The sequence below is a fragment of the Miscanthus floridulus genome, chromosome 4 (genome assembly GCF_019320115.1).
Source record: "Miscanthus floridulus cultivar M001 chromosome 4, ASM1932011v1, whole genome shotgun sequence".
In the NCBI taxonomy this organism is placed as follows: Eukaryota; Viridiplantae; Streptophyta; class Magnoliopsida; order Poales; family Poaceae; genus Miscanthus; species Miscanthus floridulus.
The window spans coordinates 141,703-167,769 of NC_089583.1; the positions used below are offsets into that span (position 1 = coordinate 141,703).

Consider the following 26,067-nt stretch of genomic DNA (forward strand, 5'->3'; position numbering starts at 1 on the left):
TTTGATCCGAAGCGACAGGAGCACCCCAAGATGCATCCTCTTGACGACGAGGGCGTTGGCGTGATGATGTGGATCCGTTGAGGGCTTCTTCAGTAGACCTCTTGTTGTTCTCCATGACCTCAAACCTACGGAAAAGCAGGAGATATACTAAAAATGAAGAGGGGTTGAGACAAAGAGGGTTGTTTTTTGGTTCACAGCCATAGCCCGTATATATAGCCCAGGAAAGTGAGAAGATAGATTTCGATGGAGGTGTGAATTTGAAATCAGAAACAGAAACAGATCAATACTCCAGAAATTTAGGGGATGGATAACGAAGAGATAACAGATTCAAATTTATTTCCCTAGATTACAAAATATCGTGGGACCAGAGATTAACCCACCAGAACTTCTTTGGATTGAAGGAAGTCTAGATTTCCACAAGGCCAAAACTCATTGTGAACCAAGTCGCATCGGCCCATTAATAAAATTATACCAGAAAAGAAGAAAGGTCATCCACCTAACATATGCTCAACAGATTTCTCGATAAATTGAGGAACTGTGGGAAAGAAGCCTGAGGCTTTCCTGGTAGGTGTTTGGAGGAGCAACAAGGGGAAGGTGACCACACATTCTAGCCCACGCAAACACTAGAATAGCTTTGTGAGCGTGGAGAGAAGACTTAGGTGATATCACAAGAATTCTTCTAACCATAATGGCTGGTCTTCTTGCTCAACGAGGCGCTAGGATAAGTGACACAATCACTCTATGCACAAGAATTCTTCTAACCGCTTGAGATCTTCATAAGATAGACCATGGAGGGTCCAGCGGAGCTAGGAGCACTCGAGGGAGCAGATGGAAGAAAAACATGGCTGAATTGTTGAGTTGCTCTCGCCAGGGTCGGGTAGGTGTTTTATAGCCGGCCCAAAAAGATGAATCCAAGTGCCTGTGAAGCAGTGACGCTCTTGTAAAAGTTTTGAGCCATAGGCTCATGAGTTGACGCAAGCGGCAATGAACAGTGGGCCTAGATCAAGGTTCTCTACCTGTGACTATGGACCAATCAGGGATACAGACATGATAATTTTGGAATAAAATTACTTTTATCCCAAAATTAAGGGGCATGTGTTTACACCAAAATTTGGAAGATGTTGCAGGGACTCGAAAGCTCCCAAGATCATGTCACCATGGAATTAGTTGCGTTCAGATTAGAAACAGCTGATTCGGATGTAGAAATTGGAATCGGCTTTCCTCAGATAGCGTCAGCGGATAACAAAAAGGCTACGTTCGGCGCCAGGATGAAACATGCTGAACTCTACAAAAAGGGAAAGATTAGAGTCCAAGTTATCTTAAATTAGGAATGTTTTCTCTAGGGTCAAAAATTGTAATAAGTCGTGCTTAGACAGGAGTCATGCATAGGTCCCGGGTATAAATACCAAGCCCCGGCTATTGTAAAAAAGAGAATCAATCAATCCAATATACAAGTTATTTACTTTTTCGGCTCCGACCACCCCTTAGGAGTAGGAGTAGAGTAGATCTCGGCGAGTTCTTCAGCAAGTACTGCTGCATCGATCCGGTCGACCTCCACTGCTTGTTGTAAGTACCGTCATGGCTTATACCTCTGTTCGTACAGCTACATCGATCTGGTCAACCTCCACTGCGACTCTGGTATAAGTTAGTTATCGATTCTTGCCTAGTTCAAGTATGGCTGCATCGATCTGATCAACCCCCACTACATGAACTAGATCAAGGTCAAGTTATCGGCTCTACCTTAGGATGGCAGTCTTTGGTAGATTCATTAAGTTACCGATATTGCTTATTGCTTTCATTATTTATCTAATTACAACAATATCATTCTGCCCGATTGAGATTGATCTAGATCGGCCTTATATCTTGTTTAGCCCATCGTTTGCTAACCTCAAATTGATCTAATCTACACCTTAAATGATGAGTTATGTTTTATCAGCTGTTTTATGTCAATCCTGATCGTGCATAGCATGCGGTTAAGGCGTGTTGCGTCTTGAGTAAATTTATTGGCTAGTGAGAACCGTTCCATGGCCCGTTATCACAGCCTGTGTGATTCTGCCTCACACCCCACTGTTAGCACCATGGAGTGGGGACCATTATCTGATAGATATATTGCTGATAAGGCATGACTTTAGTTGTGCGCTATGCCTAAATCAGCTATTTTAGCCGATATCGAGTGCTTTCATGAACAGTTCGCATCACGAGACCGTTGAAGTAAAGATAGGTTGAAAGATATGTTAGCCCCTTGATCTTATTATTGTATTATGGCCTGCATGATTCTGCCTCATGCCCCATTGATATTAGTAATGAGTTAGGGTCATCGAATCTATTGTTATTTCTACGGCCATGCATGATTCTGCCTCATGCCCCACTAGTTATAGTGATGGATGAGATCTAACATGTTCATTAGATATATCTTTATTAAACGGTTAAGTGATGTTGAATTGTTTCTTTATATAAAAAGGGGTTCAGTTACTTATAATCATTGGCTCAGCACAAACCGATCATTATTGACATCTTATTGTCGTTGATTAATATCTATTCAATTAATGATATTTGCCCTAAATGATAACCAATTCTTCTTATACAACCCAATGAGCTTTAATCGATTTATTTTCATGAATATGCTAGAATCGACTATTTAGTCGATCTTCTTTCATATCGGCTCTCATAGCCGCACATTCGGGACTGTCTGGCAACACCGGCAAGTTCCGCCCTTAATTACTGATGAACTTTCTTTCCTTATCAATTACAGGGTCAAATTGACTGGCATGTCTTGGGAGGAGTGCGTAGGATCGACCACCCCTGCACTGAAGCTAGGCGGATCTATAGCTCCATCGAGCAGACCCTTCCGGCTTGCTGCATGTGTCCTCAGCACAGGATGAAAATTCTGTGTCAACCAAAGCATCACCAACCCACCGGCCTCCACTAACTATGTCTACCTCCTCACTCCGATATCTTAGCGCTCCTCGCCGCCGCTGTCGCCGCGTAGGGCTGAGGTCGACCTCACCTCACCCTGCCCATCATCGCTTGCTCCGCTCCCATCGCCGCCACCATGTGAGCCGGCGTGCCTGCCACCATCTGCTAGCCTCCCACCATCCTTGCGTCCTCACTCTGCCACTACGTATAGGGCCGCCGCATTCATGGCTGTCGTACACGCTCGCCTGTACCACTGTCCCCCGACCTCCTATTTCTTGCCCCCCCACTTGCCTCACCTGTGTGGCGTGCAGCATCGCTACTCCGACAGATCTCAAACCTCTCTGGTTGCAGCTACCGTGTGCGGCTACTTCTATCTCCTCAAGGTATTCACGGATGTGGTTTTGTGAATATTTAGCTTCCCTAATTTGGGTATGACTGAATATATGTATACCTTCATGTACTCATGTTTCTGCTATTATTAATTATGAATTCTTAGTATGTCTGAATATATGGATAGCTTCATCTACTCATGATTATTGTCGGGGACCAATACTAGGGTACCTTAAGAGGAGTGGCTAATGGTCGTCATACATTAATCCATCCTGGCAGTCAAGGGTGCGACTATAGCTCCAACCGATACCGAGGCCGCTGGCTCTGCCTCGCCCAACCCCCGATGGCGGGCTCCACCTCGCCCGACCCCCGAGGGCGGGCTCTGCCTCACCCGATGTTTGAGGGCAGGCTCCACCTCGTCCAACATCTGAGGGCTAGCTTCGCCTCACCTGACATTTGTAGGCTGGCTCCGCCTCGCCCGATGTCTGAGGGCTGGCTCCGTCTCGCTTGATCCCTCGGGCACGGCTCCTGATGGAAGCTCACGTCACCGCCAACCACTACGGGCCAGAAAGTATAACCTAAGGTCAAACTTCTGGCATCATGCAGGGAGCAGTCATGTCTCAACACGACCTATCCCCATGACATGTCATTCTAGGGGACTCACATCGCCCATAGTGATGGGCGTGTGGTCACTGTGCTGCCTACTCCCTGTATGGTTGCTGATCAGCATGCTGGTTCACCGCACCGCCCACCATGGTGGGATGGGACATCACAACCCGCTGACAATGCCAAGGCATGGCATCATCAGGCAGACAGGCACCCAGCATGGGGCTATCCCTGTCACCACCGCCCGTGTCAATGGGGCCCACACAAAGGAAAGAAAAGGTCCGGTGACCTTGAAGGACTTTCTCTCCCTCTCGTTCTTCTCTTTTCTCCTGTTGTAACACGTTCTTTCCCTTGACCGATAAAAGGGAAAGGAGGGCACCCCACTAAGATCATCACATCGCACAAGAACTAATTGTACCACATCAGATTAGATCAAAACCACTAGCATCAAACCTCGAACACATAGCCGAGCAGCGACGAAGCTCTGGGCACCCATTCATTCTTTCCATCAGAGACATGGGACATGTCCCTCTCTCATCTGTTTGTAACCCCTACTATTAACTTTTTAGTGCTAGTAACACGAGTAGCAACAACAAACTAGACGTAGGGACATTCTGCCTAAACCAGTATAAACCTCATATCCTCTTAGCATATCATCCGAGCCAGACACGTAATAATACAGATTTACTCGTTGGTGTTTACTTGAAACACTGACAGTTGGTGCACTAGGTAGGGGCCTTTTGCGTGTCTCGACATCAACACTAGGTCACGGATGGCTAGTCACAACATCACCTAGGTCCTGAGCATGCACATGCGCTTCAAGGACCTAGACTTCATCATCACGACGGAGTTAGAGCTGGCGTGGGCACCCATCGTCATTCAGCCTCTCCACTCTATCCACCTCGACACAATCGCCAAGGTGCTTGAGGAGCTACGCTTACATGCACCAGAGGCCCACGTCCCCGGGAGCAGCCAGCTCCTCGACTTCGACTACGGAAGGCTAGAGCGCCAGCTCAGTGCCTTCTTGGGACCCCAACCATCCTAGGAGGACCTGCGTTGCCTCACCTTCTTGTTCACCAACATCATGGCATGGCTCACCGAGGGAGAGCCCCTCCCCCTAGAATACTTCATCCAAAGTGCTCCGATAGTGCTCCTGTTCGGTCTCTACAACACCGTAGAGACCGTTGGCCACCTTGTGGCATCATGCATGCCTCCATCCCCCGCGAAAAATGAGTTCATGGGGTGACCAAATACATCATGGAGTCTTTCCATGACCTCCTCGCAGAGGAGTTGGAGTCACCCTCCAGCTCTAACTCTAGCAGGGGAAGCCATCACCCCTCTCATGAATGCTTCATGGTAGGTACCTCCGAAGGACATGTCGAAAGCATCCACAAGGAGGAGGCTACCCCGATGAATGACCTCGACGATGAGGTTGAGGGTGATGTAGGGGCCCCACCCCGCCTATGGGTGGAGTAGCTGAAGGCCTAGAATCGAGAGCTTGAGGAGGCGTGACTCCAGTTCGAGCAGGAACGCGCAGAGCTCGATCGTGAGATTGACCGCCATGGGGATGGTATGCGCGCATGTGCCATGGTCCGTGACGTAAACCAGAGGATTATCGAGGATGATGAAGCCCTCCCACACTTCGTCCGGGTGAGCCAGAACATCGCTGCTGTGGTGGCCTTGCTCCGTGGGCTTCTGGGGGCCACAACGCCCAATCAGCATCGGACCCATCACAAGATTCGTACGCTGCTCGAGCGCACGATGGCGCAGTAGGCCGAGAGCTCACTGCCTTAGTGATGTGAGCTCAATGCCAGCCAGCGCATGCCCTCAGAGTGATCTAATAAGGATGCATCAGTCCACCAGGCGCCACAAAGCGGTAGGCCATGCATCATAGTTCCGGTGCATGAGTGCCTCGGCCGCAACCGTGACACGCGTGACACCCTCGATGTCCGTAGGCATACCCACAGCGATACAGGGGAGGGGGCTAGCCATGGCTACCACCCACGATGTGTCGGATGCTACAATAGTGGTGAGGACCAAAGCCCAAGCCCCGACCCATCGAGACCTTAGGCCTTCGGACAACACATCCTCAACACCGCCTTTCCACCAAGGCACCGACCACCAACCAACATCCGGAAATACTCTAGGGAAACAAACCCCAAACTATGGCTTGAGGATTATCAGCTTGCCTGCCAAGCCAGTGGGGTGGATAATGACGATTTCATTATCCACAAACTTCTATTGTTCCTAGCCAACTCGACATGAACATGGTTGGAACTCCTTTCGCCCAACAGAATCCAAAGTTGGGCGGGCCTAAAAGAGATCTTCATGGGGAACTTCTAGGACATGTACAAGTATCCTGAGAATCCATGGGATATCAAGAACTATCGATAGAAGGCCAGAGAGACCCTCTGTGGGTACATCCAGCGCTTTTCTCAGTAGTGCAACGAACTGCCTAACATCACCAACGCTGACGTTATAGGACCTTTCCTATCTAGGACCACCTACAAGTCCCTGGTTCACAAGCTAGGATCTAAGGGTCCACGAACCACCAAGGAACTCTTTGACATCTCCACCAGCCATGCCTCAGGCAAGGAAGTGGTCGGAGCAATCTTCGATCACCTCAAAGGCAAGGCGAAGTGAGACGAGGATGTCGGGGAGGGTGCCTCCAACTGTCCAATCAAAAAGAAGAACAAGCATCAGCATGAGGGCTCGGTTGTGGCCGCTGCCAACCACTAAAGGGGTCAGAAGCCCATGGAGGGTACTTCAAACCACTTTGAGAAGCTGCTCGAGGATCCTGACCCGACCATGGATGACGCTAAGGGGAAGGATGGTGGCTTTCCAACATCGGATGGCTGCCTCATGATCTTCAAATGGTCGGTAACCTATGACTCCAAGCGCCGTCAGAAGCTCGCACGCTGCAAGGTCTATACGGCTGAGCCAGCCACACCTACTTTCCTCTAGTGGTCGAAGTCCGCCATAACCTTTGACCGGACCTACCACTCGGAGAGCGTCCCATAGCTAGGGAGATATCCGCTCATGGTCGACCCGATCATCAGCACGAAGCGGCTCTCCAAGGTACTGATGGATGGGGGTAGTGGCCTCAACATCATGTACACCAAGACACTCGACGCCATGGGCATCGACCGATCGCGCATTCGGTCTATCAGAGCACCTTTCCATGGCATCGTTCCTGGAAAGCATGTCGTGCCACTTGGGCAGATCGATCTGCCCATCACCTTTGGGGATCCATCCAATTATAGGATGGAGACCCTCACCTTCGAGGTGGTGGGGTTTCATGGAACCTACCACGCCATCTTGGGATGTCCATGTTACATGAAGTTCATGGCTGTCCCCAACTACACCTACCTAAAGCTAAAGATGCCAGGCCTAGGTGGGGTCATCACCATCGGCACCTCCTTCTAGCTTGCCTACGAGTGCGAGGTCAAGTGCTGCGATCACTTCGTGACAATCGTCGCCTCTAAGGAGCTTGTGGCCATCAGAAAGGAGGTCGCCGAAGATGCACCCAACCCCAAGTGGTCGACCAGGTCTTTTAAGCCAGTGGAGGGCACTAAGGAGGTCCTCATAGACCCCAGTAGCTCTAGGAGCAAGGTGGTGTGCATTGGCCTTGCGCTTTCCTCCGAATAGGAAAGCACGCTCGTTGACTTCCTCCATGCCAACAAAGACATCTTTGCGTGGAAGCCCTTGGACATGTCAGGCATTCCGAGGGAAGTTGCCGAGCACACCTTGAAGATCAAGCTAGGCTCCAAGCTGGTGAAATAGCGCCTGCGTCGCTTCGATGAGGGGAAGCATAGGGCCATCAGCGAGGAGATCGTGAAGCTTTTGGTGGGCGGTTTCATCAAAGAAGTACACCACCCAGAGTGAAACCCTATGCTTCCTTGATGCGTACTCTAGGTGCCATCAGATCATGATGAAAGAGTCCGACCAGCTCGCGACATCTTTCATCACCCCATTTGGATCGTTCTGCTATGTGACGATGACATTCGATCTAAAGACGCTGGGGCCATGTACCAACGTTGTATGCTCAAGTGTTTTAGGGACCTCATCGGGCAGACCGTTGAGGCCTACATTGACGACATCATGGTTAAGTCCAAATGGGCTGACCAACTCATAGCTGACCTAGAACAGACTTTCTCAAGACTTTGAGCAAACGGCATTAAGCTCAACCCTAAGAAATGCGTTTTTGGGGTCTTGAGGGGTATGCTGCTTGGTTTCATCATCTTCGAGCATGGCATCGAAGCCAACCCAGAGAAGATCTTGGCCATCACAAGGATGGGCCTGATTCAGAACATAAAGGGGGTACAACGAGTTACTGGGTGCCTCGCCACACTCAGCCACTTCATCTCATGCCTCGGTAAATGAGGTATCCCCCTTTATCAGCTTTTGAAGAGGGCTGACCACTTTGAATGGACGTCCGAGGCCTAGGAGGCACTCGACCTAGTCAAATAGCTTCTAACGAAGGACCTGATCCTGGTCCCTCCAACCGATGGAGAACCGCTTCTGCTCTACATTGTGGCCACCACACAAGTGGTCAGTGCAGCCCTGGTAGTGGAGTGAGAGGAAGAGGGCCATGCCCTCAAAGTACAATGTCCTATGTACTTCATTAGTGAGGTCTTGTCCAATTCCAAGACCCGCTACCCCCAAATCTAGAAGCTCCTGTATGTCGTCCTCATCGCCAAGAGGAAGCTGCGCCACTACTTTGAGTCACATCCATTGATGGTTGTGACGTCTTTCCCACTCGGCAAGGTTGTTTGAAACTAGGATGCCATGGGAAGAATTACAAAGTGGGTGCTCAAGCTGATGGGTTAGGGCATTGCGTATGCCTCCCAAATGGCCATCAAGTCCCAGGTGCTGGCTGATTTCATTATGGAGTGGACCGAGGTCCAAAGGCCGCTAGCAGTCATTGGCCAGGAGTACTGGACGATGTACTTTGTTGGATTGTTGATGAAGAAAGGCGTTGGTGTAGGGCTGGTCTTCATTTCACCTCTTGAAGTACGCATGAGGTACATGGTTTGCATCCATTTTCCTCCTCCAACAATGTGGCCGAATATGAGACACTCATCAATGGTCTGCGCATTGCCATCGAGCTTGGAATCCGACGCCTCAACGTCTGAGGTGACTCCCAGCTGGTCATCGACCAAGTCATGAAGGAGTCAAGCTGCCACAACACCAAGATGGCTGCATATTACTGAGAAGTCCACTAGCTGGATGACAAGTTCAATGGCCTTGAGCTCAACCACATCCCAAGGCATCTCAATGAGGTAGTCGATGCATTGGCAAAAGTAGCATCTGGCCGAGAGTCGGTGCCAACTGGTGTCTTTGCTAGTGATCAGCACCAGCCCTCGGTCCACTACGAGGAGCCAGAACACACAGGTAGCGGACCGCCTACCCTGGGCTCAGGAGCTAGCCAGCTGTCGGCTCCAACCGTCCCCAAAGTCATAGAGCTCGATGAAGATCTAGCGATAGAGCCTGACCCTCTGGTCAACTAGAGGGTGCCTTACCTCAACTATCTCCTCTGTGAGGCTCTATCGGCGGACAAGATGGAAGCTCGATGGCTTGCACGTTGTGCCAAGTCCTTCGTCCTTGTTGAGGGTGAACTCTACAAGCGAAGCCATATTGGGCTCCTACAGCGCTGCATCCCTATCTAACAGGAGAAGCAGTTGTTGAGCGACATCCATGGTGGGGTCTGTGGACACCATGCCGCACCGAGGACCCTGGTTAGAAACGCATTCCATCAAGGCTTCTACTGGCCGACCATGGTGGCTGACGCTGAGCATATCGTGTGCACCTACGAAGGGTGTCAATACTATGCACAGTAGACCCACCTATCAGCCCAAGCACTCCAGACAATCCTCATCACATGGTCGTTCACGGTCTGGGGGCTCGATCTGGTCGGACCTCTCAAAAGAGAGCCCAGGGGCTACACCCACTTGCTTGTCACCGTAGACAAGTTTACAAAGTGGATAGAGGCTAGGCCGATCTCCGTGATCAAGTCCGAGCAAGCCATGTTGTTCTTCCTCGACATTGTCCATTGCTTTGGGGTTCCAAACTCCATCATGACAAACAATGACACACAATTCACCAGAAAGAAGTTCCTCCAATTTTGCAACGAATACCACATCTGTGTTGATTGGGCCACCGTGGCGCACCCACGCACGAACGGGCAGGTCGAGCACGCAAACGGCATGGTCCTACAAGGCCTCTGTAACACCCTAAAATTGCCTCTTTTTAAATAGAGTTAAAATGATTTAAATTGGAATTTTTGTGCACATGAAATATAGGAAATAAAAATTTTCATTAATTTAAAATTCAACATAAGGTAGTAACATGTGTGAGCATACATGCTGTTGCATCTTATTTATTGTGATGGATGGTGTTGATCCAAAACTCCAAAGTAAATTGGAAAGTTTTTGAAAAGAGTTTGAAAATGGCTTTGAAATAAAAGAAAAGAAAGAAAAGAAAATTAGAAAATAAAAGTATTTTTAAACTTGTAAAGTTTATCTTGGAAAGCCTAATAAAATTGTCCATTTTTATTTGAATAGGAGAGTATATTTGAAACCATACTCGAATTGGATTTGAATTTAGCTTAGAATTGGAAGATTAGAAAAAGAAAAGGAATTGGAAAATGTAAGAACTTAAAAAGTTATTTTTTGGAAACTTCCCAAAAATTGGTTCATCTATGTTGGAATTAGAAAGTATATTGAAATCATATTTATGCTTGATTTGGTTCATATTTGAAATGGTTTTGAATTAAGAAAAGAAATAGAATTCAGAAATAGAAAAGGATTTTTATTTGAAAAATATCCCTTCTTTCCTTTTTAGCCCAGCTCCAAGGAGTCGGCCTAGCTAGTCGCCTGGCCTAGTTTCCCCGACCCGCTCCTTTCTTCTTCCTAACCTCGGCCCAGCTGCCCCTCCCTTTCCCTCCTTTTGGATTGCCTCGCGCAGCTGCTCGGCCTGATCTGCTCGGTGGCCCACCGTTCCGCGCGACGCAGCCCACCAACACGGCCCGCTCGGCCTACGCCCGCATCGCACACGCACCGTCCGCTTCTCCCTTGCACTGCGTCACTGGCCCACGTCGTCAGACGACCACACGTGCTGCTCCTTCTCGCTGCGACCTGGGTCCCACTCGTTAGCGCTGCCATCCCCTTCCCTTTCCTTCTTCCCCGTGCTCCCCTTCCTTTCTTGACCCGGCGATGGCGTGGCCAAACTTGGCAAGTCGCTGGCGTCGTCTCTCCCGCAAGGAAAGCGACCAATCACCTCAGCGCACCCCGCTTCCCTTTCCTTCTACACCGCAGCACCCCCGGCCTACAAAGCTCCCAACCGAGCGCCTCCCTCCATCTTCTCTCCGTTTGCCGCTCGAAGCTCACCGCCGCCGTTGAATCCAATCCTCCCGAGCGCTATTCTCATCGCCGATGATTTCCAGAGCTCCGCTGTGTTTCACCGCAGCTGTAGGTACAGTCAATTTGGGGTTTTGGTCGCAGCTTTCTTGGATTTCTTGCTCACCCGCACCCTCCCTCTCTCCTCAGATTGCCGCTGTCGTCGCCCACGCCTTCAGAGGCCTTCGAGATGCCGCGACCACCACCGTTGCACTCGCGGTGAGCTCCTGAACCCCCTCGTCCCCTTCTTGTCGAGTTTAGCGCCTTAGAGCGTCGTAACAGCGAGCTTCCAAGCCGCCAACAATGGCGCCGCCGTAGATCGTTGCCTCGACAAGATCCCTGTCCGTGTTAGGTACGCCATAGAGTTTGTGGGGTTCCGCGCTTCATGTAGATGCCTTCAGTTTGCTCCGGGGAGGTCTGGAACACCCTCCTGATGTCCGTCACCGAGCTCGGCTCAATGCTGGCAATGGCAGGCTCACCGGAGGTGCCCTGTAGCTGCCGAGGGTACTCCAGTGTGCCCTGCGCCGCCGGATCATGGATGAACGGCCATGATTAGATCTCACCGTTTCGGTGTATAACTGGTCCATCATGAGCCATGGACACAGTCCACGGCGCCATATCAGCGTGTCCACCGCCTGCGTGGAGCACCACGCCAACCAGTGGCCGCCACGTGTATGCAGAGTCAGCGTAGCAGTCAACCACTAGTCTAGCCTTGCACGGTTGCAATTTAGCCCCCGCGTTTTCCAGTAATCAACCCGCAATCCAATCAGTTCAAAATAATTTCTTTTAGGCCCTGTTTTTATTCACTTTAGACCCTGTGTTTTCCAAAAATAGTACGCTCAGTCCAAAATCCATTTAAATTCAGAATTTTAATTGTTTTAATTCAAAAATGAGTTCAAATATTTACAGAAATGCCACTGCACCTTATTTCATGCGTAACTTTTGCGTTTTAAGTCCGATTTGATCCGTTCGAGTTGCATTAGGATCGTATTTACGTTTTCTACATGTTTATACAACTGTTAGGCATGTTTCCAACACTTGAAATTTATGAGTAGATTTAATCTATTATTCAATTAAAGGAAAACTTGTTTAAATCATAACTTATTCATTCTAACTCCGAAATAGTCCGTTCAAGTTGCATTTGTTTTGTAACGACGAGATCTACGCGTTAATTATAGTGTTTACTATATTACTATTTCATAAAAATCATGGTTTAAATCATATCTTGATTAATGATTATGCAACTAGGTTTTATACATAAAATATGATTTGTTTTACTTTTGTTTTATAATTCAAATCTAAAGTTGACTTAATATAATCTATATTATTTATAAAATATCTTTTGTATATGAATTCATATAGTTAACATAAATGAAGCCTATAGTTTTCTTTTCCATGTATTAAGCAAATCGCTCGATAGTTGTAACTTTTCAACCGTAGCTTCGATTAGCGTGCTTCTCGCGACTGCGTGTTCGTAGTGATACGTAGAATCATATTTCAATCTCTTTTACTTATTTTTCTATGATTGGTGTACTATTCTGATATAGATGCAATTGTATGCTATGCATGTATGTGTATGGATGTTGTGTGGTGTTCTATGATTATGCAGTCGGTGAGATACACATGGTGATCCATAAGAAGAAGAAAGACATCAAAGAATAAAGCTTGCCGAAGGATCGGTGTGTAAGGCAAGTATAGCATGGGACCATCCTTGTTACCTATTCACATTTAAACACTTAATTCATATTGCATGTGTCTACCTTGGTTGCCAATAAGGATATCCTAGATATTTGATATCTTGCACCTTGAAACCTTTGGGATAATGCATTGGGATAGTTTTTGCTAGTGCTTAATCAAAACCATGATCTTGTAACTTGACTAATGGTATATGCAATAAACATTAAAACATGACTTTTTAGTAACATGGAAACAAGGGGCTAGAGTGTTTATATGCTTTAGATTCCTCTCCCTAAGGACTTATCTGTAAGCGATCATCCGAGACTTACAGTACAGCTATGAGGGCCATATGTTTCTGGCTTTAGCTCAGTATGAGGATCTTTTCTAGCTTGTTAGTGGTTACCTTTGAGGCGTAGGGTATGTTTCCTTTGCTGCTGGGAAGTGTGTATCGTGCTGCGATGCCCATGCTTGCCACTCCTAGAGATGGGCCACATACGCCTAGCGGCCCTAACTTGTTAGACAAATCTTTTGAAAGGCTTCATAGTGAACCCTGCCGACCTTCCTTGGAAGTGGGTCAAGAGATTAGCTACCTTGGGCAAAAGGGTAAATCATGACTCACAGTGAACGTGTACAACCTCTGCAGAGTGTAAAACTGTTATAACAGCCGTGCTCATGGACACGAGCGGCCTTGGACCCTTATGGAATAGAGATGATCACTAATGGATAATGATGATGCTAATAATTGGTTGTTTATGCTATACATTAATCATGTTTACCTGATCATGTGTTTATGGGATTGATAAATCCTTTGCTACTCAACTGCTTAAAAAGATGATCTATTAAAGCTAATCGCAGTAAAACTAGTGTCAGCCTTTTTGAGCCTCATGAACCCCATGATATAATTGTTAAGTACGACATGTACTTACGCTTGTTTTACTTTTCTATACATTGGATAAAAATTTTGGATGGGTACCAGATTGCGGGTTTTGGAGGAGTTAGGCTTGTGGAAAACCAGTCAGTCGTCCCTATGGATTTATAGTCTTCGCCTAAAGATCGGAGTCGACTTTCCGCTGTCTATACTCTGAGGGTACTTTTCTTTTACTAATACGTTATGTAATAAGTATTGTCTCTTGATATTACCCTATTTTGTGGCTATATGTGAGATTTGACTTCCTGGGCTCACATATAGTGTGTATCTGGTTTTGTCTTTAAAACCTGGTGCTACAAAGTCGTATCAGAGCAATGCTGACTGTAGGACGCAAGCCTAGATAGAACTGGATGTTTTAGCATGCTTTTATCCTACTTAGTTCTTGTTTTTCTCTCCAACCTTGTTATTTGCTAAAATTTATGATCACTTCAGCCTCTGTCTGTTATGAAAACTTTGTCTCTATTCTCAATCCTCTATCTTTGTCTATATAGATGGAACATAACGAGATAACTACCAACATCAGAGATCAAGAGGACCAAGCTACGTTGTCCTTGACTGCATTCAACAAGGAGAAGTTTGTAGCTATGCAACAACAAGCACCAGAAGGAATGACTCAACCTAGGAGTTTTCAACAGTGCTTGCCACAAGGTCAAACCAACATACCAAATGTACTAGTGAAGAGACAAGCAGCAGAAGCTTGGAGGAATATGAAGTCCAATGAAGATATTGGAAGAATGGCACATGAATGCTAAGATCACCCACAACAGAAGCAAGAATAGAAGGTCCAGAAGAAATAGGAGCAAGGAAGTAAAACAAAGAGAAAGTACATCCAAGGAAGATTGAATAATGTGGATATGACAACCATTCATGGAGCTAAGGAGGTTGTGTATGGTTTCATTCTAGTAAACTCAACTCTCGCCACAGTGTTGTTTGACCCCAGAGCTTCACATTCATTTATCTCTAGTACATACATAAAGGAACATAAGATAACTATGCTTTTGATGAGGAAACCAATGATAGTTAAGACCCCAGAAGGAGAAATGAAGGCAAACCACAAATGCCCAAGAGTTAGTCTTAACATCAAAGGAGTAAAATTTGAAGCAAATCTTATTGTATTAGAGTTAGCAGACATTGATGTCATTCTTGGAATAGGATGGCTATCTGCTTGCAAAGGAGTGATCAAGTATGCCCAGCATTCGATGCTTCTAACCACACCGTCAGGAGAAAGAATTGAGTATGAAGGTATTCAGCCTGTACCTGAGGACAATGTGGATAAGAAGAGAAAGGAGATCTCACCAGAGTCAGAATCAGGAAGAAACAACATTTGAGTTCTATTACATCGTCACATACAACTCCAATCCCTAGTCAGTTAAACTCAGACTCAAAAGAATTGGAGGTTTCTCAAGCTAAGGTTACTCTAGTCTTTCCACATGAGGTATGCATAGATGGGTGGACAATCACCTACACAGAGTTTCAACCCCAAAAGATCAAGCAAGCTAAAAAGCGGTCTAGTCAAACAAAGATGAACTTACAGAGTCAGCAAGCTGACAATACTCTAAGCAACAATTCTATGGAGTATGACATCACTAAAGATCTAGCTAAGAGAAAGTGTTATCATTGTCAGTAGGAAGGACATTATGTTAAATCTTGCCCACAGAAGGATCAACAATTATGCCATGGAGGTAGCCAGAGTTAGGTCAATACAGGACTACCACAAGCAAACGATGGTGACACACAATACAAGGGAAGCCCATGATGAAATTGATGTAGTGGATGACGTGTTACTCCCATGCGAGAGATGTCCCTGCAATCATGCCATTTTTAAGAATTAGGAATTTGTGCCCTTTATGTAATAAAAACGATAGTATCCCAAGTTGAGTCGATGATTGAGTTGTGCATTTTTCAGTGCTTTGTCGAATTGTCATTATGTTTATGCTTGTTTTGCATCTTTGTAATGAGTGCAATGATCTTGTTGGGTGTTCCCACAATTTCATTTAGTTTATAGGCCTAAGGTATAAGGATTAATGAAATAAATAGTTGGGTTACGGTTTTCTTCTATTTTTCCTATCTTGTCTTCAGAGCAGCCTGTCTTTATCGGTTCATATCTCTGATTTTGGATGATCAAAAATCCTGAGGAAATTATGGACAACAGTAGACTTCAATCACAATATGATGCAAGCTATGCTTTGGTATTCCCTACCTTACCTTATCTTAAGGGGGATAGTCAAGTGGAAGAATTGGTAAGATGAAGTATCATACGTTCGAGTTTGCACAGCAGAAATCAGAGTGCGCAGCGGAAGTGTGGTGGTACTCAAGGATGTAAGAGAGAACTCAGAGTTTCAATGAGTTTTGGTTAGAAGTCCAAGAAAGGTCTATCCAAGACCAGCAAGATGTTGATAAATCTACCAGAAAAGCTTTTAAGTTAGTTTGGACCAAGAGACTTCAGCCAAGCGTTTGAAGGAGTCCAAGAGGTCGAAGTAAAACCTAGGTATTAGCTTTGTCAGATCAGGATGAGAGCTTTGTATCTACAATAATGCATCTTGTGAAGGTGTAGGATGTGTTCTTATATGCATTTGTTGAACTAACAGGTTATCTGGAGCTATCTATTGTGGAGAATGGAAGTACTATCTTCTTGAAAGTAAAAGTGACATCTAGGAGGATCACAAGAATATATAGGACATCTTCACCAAGTTGGTCTTTAGCTTGTGATAACCTTGTTGGAATGAGATTGATTAGGACTTGGAAAAGTGCTATCACTTCAAGAAGCGAAGTCATGACCGATGCCCTTAGCAACAGAGAATTATGCTAAGAAGGTTCGAGTAACACTAAGGATTAAGAGTTGTATTCCCAGTTCAAGCAACTTAACCAGGATCATTAATGTCTTGGAGATTGATGGTAGATCATCTTATGGACCAAGAAGATAAGGAAGCCTTGTTGAAAGGTGAGCATATAAAGAGAATTATGGCCTAGTGATTAGGGTTACCTAAGACTTGATCAAGGTACCTGCCAAAATTTTGGAATTAGTTAGGAAAATTACTTGGAGTAAGGGCAACAGTTATGCAAGGTAAAGTGGATCTTTATCAAGACGATGGAACTACACGAGGAAGCAAAGAAGAATCCATGGATGGAGTATTCCCATATCTTAGTCGATGTCTTCCGAATCTCGAGGGACGAGATTCATCTTAAGGGGGGTAGAATTGTAACACCCTAAAAATTGCCTCTTTTTAAATAGAGTTAAAATGATTTAAATTGGAATTTTTGTGCACATGAAATATAGGAAATAAAAATTTTCATTAATTTAAAATTCAACATAAGGTAGTAACATGTGTGAGCATACATGCTGTTGCATCTTATTTATTGTGATGGATGGTGTTGATCCAAAACTCCAAAGTAAATTGGAAAGTTTTTGAAAAGAGTTTGAAAATGGCTTTGAAATAAAAGAAAAGAAAGAAAAGAAAATTAGAAAATAAAAGTATTTTTAAACTTGTAAAGTTTATCTTGGAAAGCCTAATAAAATTGTCCATTTTTATTTGAATAGGAGAGTATATTTGAAACCATACTCGAATTGGATTTGAATTTAGCTTAGAATTGGAAGATTAGAAAAAGAAAAGGAATTGGAAAATGTAAGAACTTAAAAAGTTATTTTTTGGAAACTTCCCAAAAATTGGTTCATCTATGTTGGAATTAGAAAGTATATTGAAATCATATTTATGTTTGATTTGGTTCATATTTGAAATGGTTTTGAATTAAGAAAAGAAATAGAATTCAGAAATAGAAAAGGATTTTTATTTGAAAAATATCCCTTCTTTCCTTTTTAGCCTAGCTCCAAGGAGTCGGCCCAGCTAGTTGCCTGGCCTAGTTTCCCCGGCCCGCTCCTTTCTTCTTCCTAGCCTCGGCCCAGCTGCCCCTCCCTTTCCCTCCTTTTGACCTGCCTCGCGCAACTGCTCAGCCTAATCTGCTCGGTGGCCCACCGTTCCATGCGGCGCAGCCCACCAACACGGCCCGCTCGGCCTACACCCGCATCGCACACGCACCATCCGCTCCTCCCTTGCACTGCGTCACTGGCCCACATCGTTAGACGCCCGCACGTGCTGTTCCTTCTCGCTGCAACCTGGGTCCCACTCGTCAGCGCTGCCATCCCCTTCCCTTTCCTTCTTCCCCGCGTTCCCCTTCCTTTCTTGACCCGATGATGGCGTGGCCAAACTTGGCAAGTCGCCAGCGCCGTCTCTCCTGCAAGGAAAGCGACCAATCACCTCAGTGTGCCCCGCTTCCCTTTCCTTCTACGCCGCAGCACCCCCGGCCTATAAAGCTCCCAACCGAGCGCCTCCCTCCATCTTCTCTCCGTTTGCCGCTCGAAGCTCACTGCCACCGTTGAATCCAATCCTCCCGAGCGCTATTCTTGTCGCTAATGATTTCTAGAGCTCCGCCGTGTTTCACCGCAGCTATAGGTACAGTCAATTTGGGGTTTTGGTCGCAGCTTTCTCGGATTTCTTGCTCACCCATGCCCTCCCTCTCTCCTCAGATCGCCGCTGCCGTCGACCACGCCTTTGGAGGCCTTCCAGACGCCGCGACCACCACCGTTGGACTCACGTTGAGCTCCTGAACCCCCTCATCCCCTTCTTGTCGAGTTTAGCGCCTTAGAGCGTCATAACAGCGAGCTTTCGAGCCGCCAACAATGGCGCCGCCATAGATCATTGCCTCGACGAGATCCCTGTCCATGTTAGGTACGCCATAGAGTTCATGGGGTTCCACGCTTCACGTAGATGCCTTCAGTTTGCTCCGGGGAGGTCTGGAACACCCTCTCGATGTCCGTCGCCGAGCTTGGCTCGCTGCTGGCAATGACAGGCTCACCGGAGGTGCCCTGTAGCCACCGAGGGTACTCCAGTGCGCCCTACGCCGCTGGATCATGGATGAATGGCCACGATAAGATCTCACCGTTTCGGTGTATAACCGGTCCATCGTGAGCCATGGGCACAGTCCACGGCGCCATATCAGCGCGTCCACCGCCCGCATGGAGCACCACGCCAACCAATGGCCGCCACGTGTATGCGGAGTCAGCATAGCAGTCAACCCCTAGTCAAGCGTTGCACGGTTTGCAATTTAGCCCCCGCGTTTTCCAGTAATCAACCCGCAATCCAATCAGTTCAAAATAATTTCTTTTAGGCTCTGTTTTTATTCACTTTAGACCCTGTGTTTTCTAGAAATAGTACGCTCAGTCCAAAATCCATTTAAATTCAGAATTTTAATTGTTTTAATTCAAAAATGAGTTCAAATATTTACAGAAATGCCACTGCACCTTATTTCATGCGTAACTTTTGCGTTTTAAGTCCGATTTGATCCGTTCGAGTTGCGTTAGGATCATATTTACATTTTCTACATGTTTATACAACTATTAGGCATGTTTCAAACACTTGAAATTTATGAGTAGATTTAATCTATTATTCAATTAAAGGAAAACTTGTTTAAATCATAACTTATTCATTCTAACTCTGAAATAGTCCGTTCAAGTTGCATTTGTTTCGTAACGACGAGATCTATGCGTTAATTACAGTGTTTACTATATTACTATTTCATAAAAATCATGGTTTAAATCATATCTTGATTAATGATTATGCAACTAGGTTTTATACATAAAATATGATTTGTTTTACTTTTGTTTTATAATTCAAATCTAAAGTTGACTTAATATAATCTATATTATTTATAAAATATATTTTGTATATGAATTCATATAGTTAACATAAATGAAGCCTATAGGTTTCTTTTCCACGTATTAAGCAAATCTCTCGATAGTTGTAACTTTTCAACCGTAGCTTCGATTAGCATGCTTCTCGTGACTGTGTTCGTAGTGATACGTAGAATCATATTTCAATCTCTTTTACTTATTTTTCTATGATTGGTGTACTGTTCTGATATAGATGCAATTATATGCTATGCATGTATGTGTATGGATGTTGTGTGGTGTTCTACGATTGTCTAGTTGGTGAGATACACGTGGTGATCCAGAAGAAGAAGAAAGACAGAATAAAGCTTGCCGAAGGATCGGTGTGTAAGGCAAGTATAGCATGGGACCATCCTTGTTACCTATTCACATTTAAACACTTAATTCATATTGCATGTGTCTACCTTGGTTGCCAATAAGGATATCCTAGATATTTGATATCTTGCACCTTGAAACCTTTGGGATAATGCATTGGGATAGTTTTTGCTAGTGCTTAATCAAAACCATGATCTTGTAACTTGACTAATGGTATATGCAATAAACATTAAAACATGACTTTTTAGTAACATGGAAACAGGGGGCTAGAGTGTTTATATGCTTCAGATTCCTCTCCCTAAGGACTTATCTGTAAGCGATCATCCGAGACTTACAGTACAGCTATGAGGGCCATATGTTTCTGGCTTTAGCTCAGTATGAGGATCTTTTCTAGCTTGTTAGTGGTTACCTTTGAGGCAGTAGGGTATGTTTCCTTTGCTGCTGGGAAGTGTGTACCATGCTGCTGATGCCCACGCTTGCCACTCCTAGAGATGGGCCACATACGCCTAGCGGCCCTAACTTGTTAGACAAATCTTTTGAAAGGCTTCATAGTGAACCCTGCCGACCTTCCTTGGAAGTGGGTCAAGAGATTAGCTACCTTGGGCAAAAGGGTAAATCATGACTCACAGTGAACGTGTACAACCTCTGCAGAGTGTAAAACTGTTATAACAGCCGTGCTCATGGACACGAGCGGCCTTGGACCCTTATGGAATAGAGATGATCACTAATGGATAATGATGATGCTAATAATTGGTTGTTTATGCTATACATTAATCATGTTTACCTGATCATGTGTTTATGGGATTGATAAATCCTTTGCTACTCAACTGCTTAAAAAGAATGATCTATTAAAGCTAATCGCAGTAAAACTAGTGTCAGCCTTTTTGAGCCTCATGAACCCCATGATATAATTGTTAAGTACAACATGTACTTACGCTTGTTTTACTTTTCTATACATTGGATAAAAATTTTGGATGGGTACCAGATTGCGGGTTTTGGAGGAGTTAGGCTTGTGGTCAACCAGTCAGTCGTCCCTATGGATTTGTAGTCTTCGCCTGAAGATCGGAGTCGACTTTCCGCTGTCTATACTCTGAGGGTACTTTTCTTTTACTAATACATTATGTAATAAGTATTGTCTCTTGATATTACCCTATTTTGTGGCTATATGTGAGATTTGACTTCCTGGGCTCACATATAGTGTGTATCTGGTTTTGTCTTTAAAACCGGGTGCTACAGCCTCAAGCCTCGGATCTTCAACCGGTTGAACAAGTTTGGCGCACGATGTATCCCTGAGCTTCCCACGGTGCTCTAGAGCCTGAGGTCGACCCCCAACTAGGCCTTCAGCTACACACCGTTCTTCATGGTCTATGGTTCCAAGGCTATCCTCTTGACCGACCTTGACTATGGAGCACCGAGTGTCAGGGTGTACGACGAACAGGGAGCCAAGGCATCTCTCGAGGATGCCATGGACCAGCTAGATGAGGTGCACGACATTGCCCTCCTTCAGCTCAGCCAAGTACCAGCAGGCGTTGTGCTAGAACCATGGTCGTTGAGTGCGGGGTCAGGCCTTCAACAGTCGGTGACCTGGTGGTCTGCCTCGTCCAGAGCAACAAGGAATGTCACAAGCTCTCTCCTCCATGGGAGGGACCATATGTCATCGTGGAGGTGCTCTAACTAGGCGCCTACAAGCTCAAAACCATCGACAATGAGGTCTTCATCAATGCCTAGAACATCGAGTAGCTACGTCGCTTTTACCCTTAATAAACACACACTATCTCTTATTAGTTTCACTATCAAACTCCTTGATCTTTAGTGACTCCCGACCCTAGCAATGGTGAGGGGGTCAGGCCTCACTCGGGGGCTAATAAGAGCATACCTATCTAGTAGACATTCTCTACACCCGGCCCTCTCTTACGTTAAGACCTAGAAGTGAGGTTTGCGGAAATGAACCCTAAGTATAACTGGTCGGACTATGAGAAACCTACACCCTCGATGGCTATGATGCCTTTGCTCATCAGTGTGATCAAAGTTTTTCTCCGCACCCTGGGCTTTACTGGTCTTGACGATAGAAAGGGTCAGGAATGCGCTAACCTTTTTATATGGAAAGAGGAGAAGGGCTAAAAATCTATTAGGCTATAACAGGAATTCAAGAGCTTGTCCATTTATTTCAAGTTCACAGCCTAGCTTATCTATCTAACTAAATTCTTGTGCATGATGTTCTCATCCCCTATCTCTGTAGGTAAGTCCTATCCCAGTGGGGCAATACAAGTTGACCGAATGACTTAGCCGCTGCCTGAGGGATGGGCAGGGAGGAGCAGGATGCCCCACGCGTGTCATACAAACCCTATTGTGAACAATAGACCTGAATTCTGCTCGAACATATCCTATAAGTGCTCCTCGAGCCCTCACTCCTGCCATCGAGGTAAGCCCTGTGCTAGCGGGACACCCAAGTCAATCGAACGATTTGGGCCGCTATCGAGATATGGGTCACCCTTACTTTAATGCACATTTATTTCGCTATCGAGCCCCCAACCCCAGCAATGGCAAGGGGTCAGGCCTTGCTCGGGGGATGGCAAGAATATCTATTCGCTAGACATTCTCTATGCCTGAACGCTTCTCACATTAAAAAATTAGAAGCAAGGTATGCGGAGACAAACACTGAGTGGAACTAGGTCGGACTGCTAGAAGCCTACGCCCCAGCGGCTATGGCATTTTCGCTCACTAGTGTGATTAGAGTTTTTGTCCCTGCATCCCAAGCTTTAGCCTCCACCTTTCCCGAAGGATTTGGAGAGGCCCCCCTATAGAGTCTCCATCGAGGAGACGTCGACAGGTCACCCGAGGCCGATTGGACGGCTCGAGTCGCGGCCAAGATACAGGCAAAGGGCAGTGGGATACCTCATGTAGGTTATGCCAACTCCATCATGAACGATGGACTTGGACCCCACATGGACAAATCCGGTAAGAGCTCCCCGAACCCATCACTCAAGCTATCGAGGAAACTTTACCAACCCCCACTTTTCTTTTCCAGTGCATAAACATTCATTCATCCATTCATTCATACATCCATTCATCCATTCATCATACATTCATTCCATACATCCAAGCATTGCATATACAATTGCTACATCACAACGCTTCACATCACGTCATGAAGCTGTAGTCGTCTCATTCGACATGAGTGGCAACCGACCAAGGTTTGAAGGCCGGCCCACGAAGGACTCGAGGCCGCCTCGCATTGAACAGAGCCAGGAGAGAAAAACTTAGATGAGCCCTAGCGGCCTTTCCTGACCCCGCTCAGAAGTGGATAAGGACATCTAGACCTTTCTTGTTCGATCCTAACCTCGAGCCAGGCCCATAGAATCTCCATCGAGGAGAGGCCATTAGGCCACCTGAGTCACTCCAAAGCGACATGGGCATCTACCGGGAGGCGGGTTAAGGAGTAGTGGAATACCACATGAGGGATATGCCAACCCCATCATTGGATCATGGGCCCGGATTCCACTCGGACGTGCCCGTTAGCGAGCTCACCGAGCACGACACTCGAGCCATTGAGGCAAGTGTCGTTAGCTCAGCCCCTCCGGTTGTGAAAACTGAGGATGGGGTGACACATGAAATCTGGCCGACCCCTAATGACCCCCATGGGGCTCGGGGGCTCGAGCTGCCTGATCCAAACTTGGGAGACCAAGGTTTGAAGGCCACCCATGAAGGGCCTGAGGCCGCCCCACGTCGAACAGAGCCAGGGGAGAAAACACAGATGAGCCCTAGCGACCTTCGCCCGACCCACTCTGAAGCCGACAGGGTCATCTCAACCTTCTTATTTGATCCTAACCTCGAGCCTATTCCATAGAATCCCCATTTGTAGGGAGGCCATCAGGCCACCTGAGTCGCTCCCCAGAACGGCTCGAGCATCTATTGGGAGGCGGGTTAAGGGGCAGTGGAATGCCACATGAGGGCTATGCTGACCCCAGCATGAACGACAGATCCAGATTCCACTCGAACAAGCCTGTTAGCGAGCTCACCGAGCATGTCACTCGAGCCATCGAGGCAAGTGACGTTAGCTCAACCCCTCTGGTTGTAGAAACCACTGGACAGGGCAACGATCACAAAGACGAGATGACCCTCAATCAGACCCCTGCTACGCGCGGGGGCTCGAGGCAAGCTTAGCCTAGGGAGGGGGTACATGTGAAAACAAGAGACATTTTCTCCTACTAATTTCGCTATCCTCTCCTCGATCTTTAGTGACACCTGACCCCAACAACGACAAGGGGTCAGATCTCACTCGAGGGCTGATAAGGGTATAATTACACCCTTTTTGACATAGTCGCCATGCCCGACACCCTTCCTGACATTAAACATAGCGGCAAGGTCTGCGGGAATGAACGCTGAGTAAAACTGGTCAGACTGCGAGAGACCTACGCCTCGGTGGCTATGGCATCTTTGCTCACCAGCATGATTAGTGGTTTTTGTCCTATATCTCGAGCTCCATGGTCTTAACAAATGAAAGGGTCAGAATGCATTAACCCCTTTTCACACATAAAAAGGGGAGGAAAAACAAATTTGATCAAATGAAACAAAATGATAAGTTTGTTCAGATAGTAAGAGGGGTCAGAGCTTGTCCGCTTATTACATTAATGATTGCCCAACCTATCTGACTAACTAACCCCTCCGGGAGAGAACTATGCTCTCAAGTCTATCTGCTAGGTCCTACGAAAGGGAAGTCACCACCATCTCCATCTCCTCCATCTCATGGGCTTCATAGCTAGGTGTGAAGCCATGGCTCATTGCCTCTAGGTCGATGTTGTCCCCATAATGAGAACGAGCAATCACGAAAGATTGGTTCACCCTGGCACGAAGCGCATTCCTCTCGAGCTGGCACACCCAAGCCATGATCTCAATGGCATGGGCCACGAGCGAGCTGGTCCCCTCCGATCGCACCACCTCAAGGTTGTCGCAAACCATGCCGAGGGTGGCGCTTAGGATAATAAGCTCATCGCTCTCTGCCTGAAGATTCCTCCTCACCACAGTGAGGTCCATGGGCAGCCTGATAGAGATGCTCTCGGCCTCTAGCTTCTAGGATATTGCCGCTCTGAGCTCAGCCTAAAGGGAGCTAACCTTCTGCTACACTACATTATGCTCTTGGCAGGCCCGGTCCCACTCTCAGAAGGCCTGGTCGTGCTCCTCGTGAGCTACGCCACATTCCGTGCTGAGCCTCTCTGAGGTTTGGAGCAGCTCGTCACACTCCTTGTGCAACCGAGCAACCTCTGCGGCATCTAGGCTCGCCCTCTTCTCTAGGTCTGTGAGCTTCTCCTTGGCCCCTAGCTTTAGCTCCATTTCCCGCTCAACCTCGGCCAGAAGGTCGAGGATCCATTGGTAGGCCACGCTATCCTTTTGGAGTAGCTCGTCCTGCTCCTTCATGACCTTGGTGGCCTCCCCGTCATCCCGCCATGACCTCACCGATAGGGCCTCGAATGCCCTCTTGGCCTCATCAGCATATCGATGGGCCTTGGCCACCTGTGACCGAAGACTGCCCACCTCCTCAGCAAGGGGAATCAGCTTAGCCACCTTCTACTAGGCGGCAGTAAGCTGAGCCATCACCTCCCCCACGCAGCTACGCCTTCTCGACAAGGTAGTCCTAGGTTCCCTTCTACTCATGAAGTAACCGCGACTTCCCTTGGCTACGAGCGATGAGGGACTGAAAGAAGACGATAGTTAGAATACAAAAATATGCGGAGAAAGAAGATGATGGCTACGAGCGAGAAGTAGGATCAAGCAAGTACTTGGCTAGCAGGAATGACAACATCGGCCAAGGCACCCTAGGCATGGTCTAGAGCTTCGAGCACGGATGCGACTCCCACGTCAAGGCTCTCCTGCTCCATGCTCTCGGTGGTGGCATCGAGCGTGAAGAGTGTCAACACCAGGGTCCATTGGATTTGTCCACTAGAGCAGGGGTTTGCCCCATGCAGGCAAGTTGCCGCCCATCGATGTCAGCGCCAGAGACGACTCCCCACCGGCTCCAAGCGCCGTCGAGCCCTCTCGCCGCGATGTTCCTGCCGGGACGCCCCATCCAGCGACAGAAGGGGTCAGTGGTATGGGCGCTGACCTCTCTCCTAGCACCATGACATCCTAGGGAACCCTTGGTCGTGTCCCCCTCTAGTCCGGACCATGCTAGACTTCGT

The 26,067-nt window shown here is 46.9% G+C and overlaps 1 protein-coding gene across 1 annotated transcript; it reads left to right on the forward strand.

Annotated features, from left to right (window-relative positions):
• The first annotated feature begins 6,891 nt into the window (after window positions 1-6,891).
• Window positions 6,892-7,278, forward strand: LOC136550672 (uncharacterized). Its single transcript, XM_066542287.1, has one exon. The coding sequence runs from the start codon at window positions 6,892-6,894 to the stop codon at window positions 7,276-7,278; it is 387 nt and encodes a 128-aa protein (XP_066398384.1).
• Window positions 7,279-26,067: the final 18,789 nt, after the last annotated feature.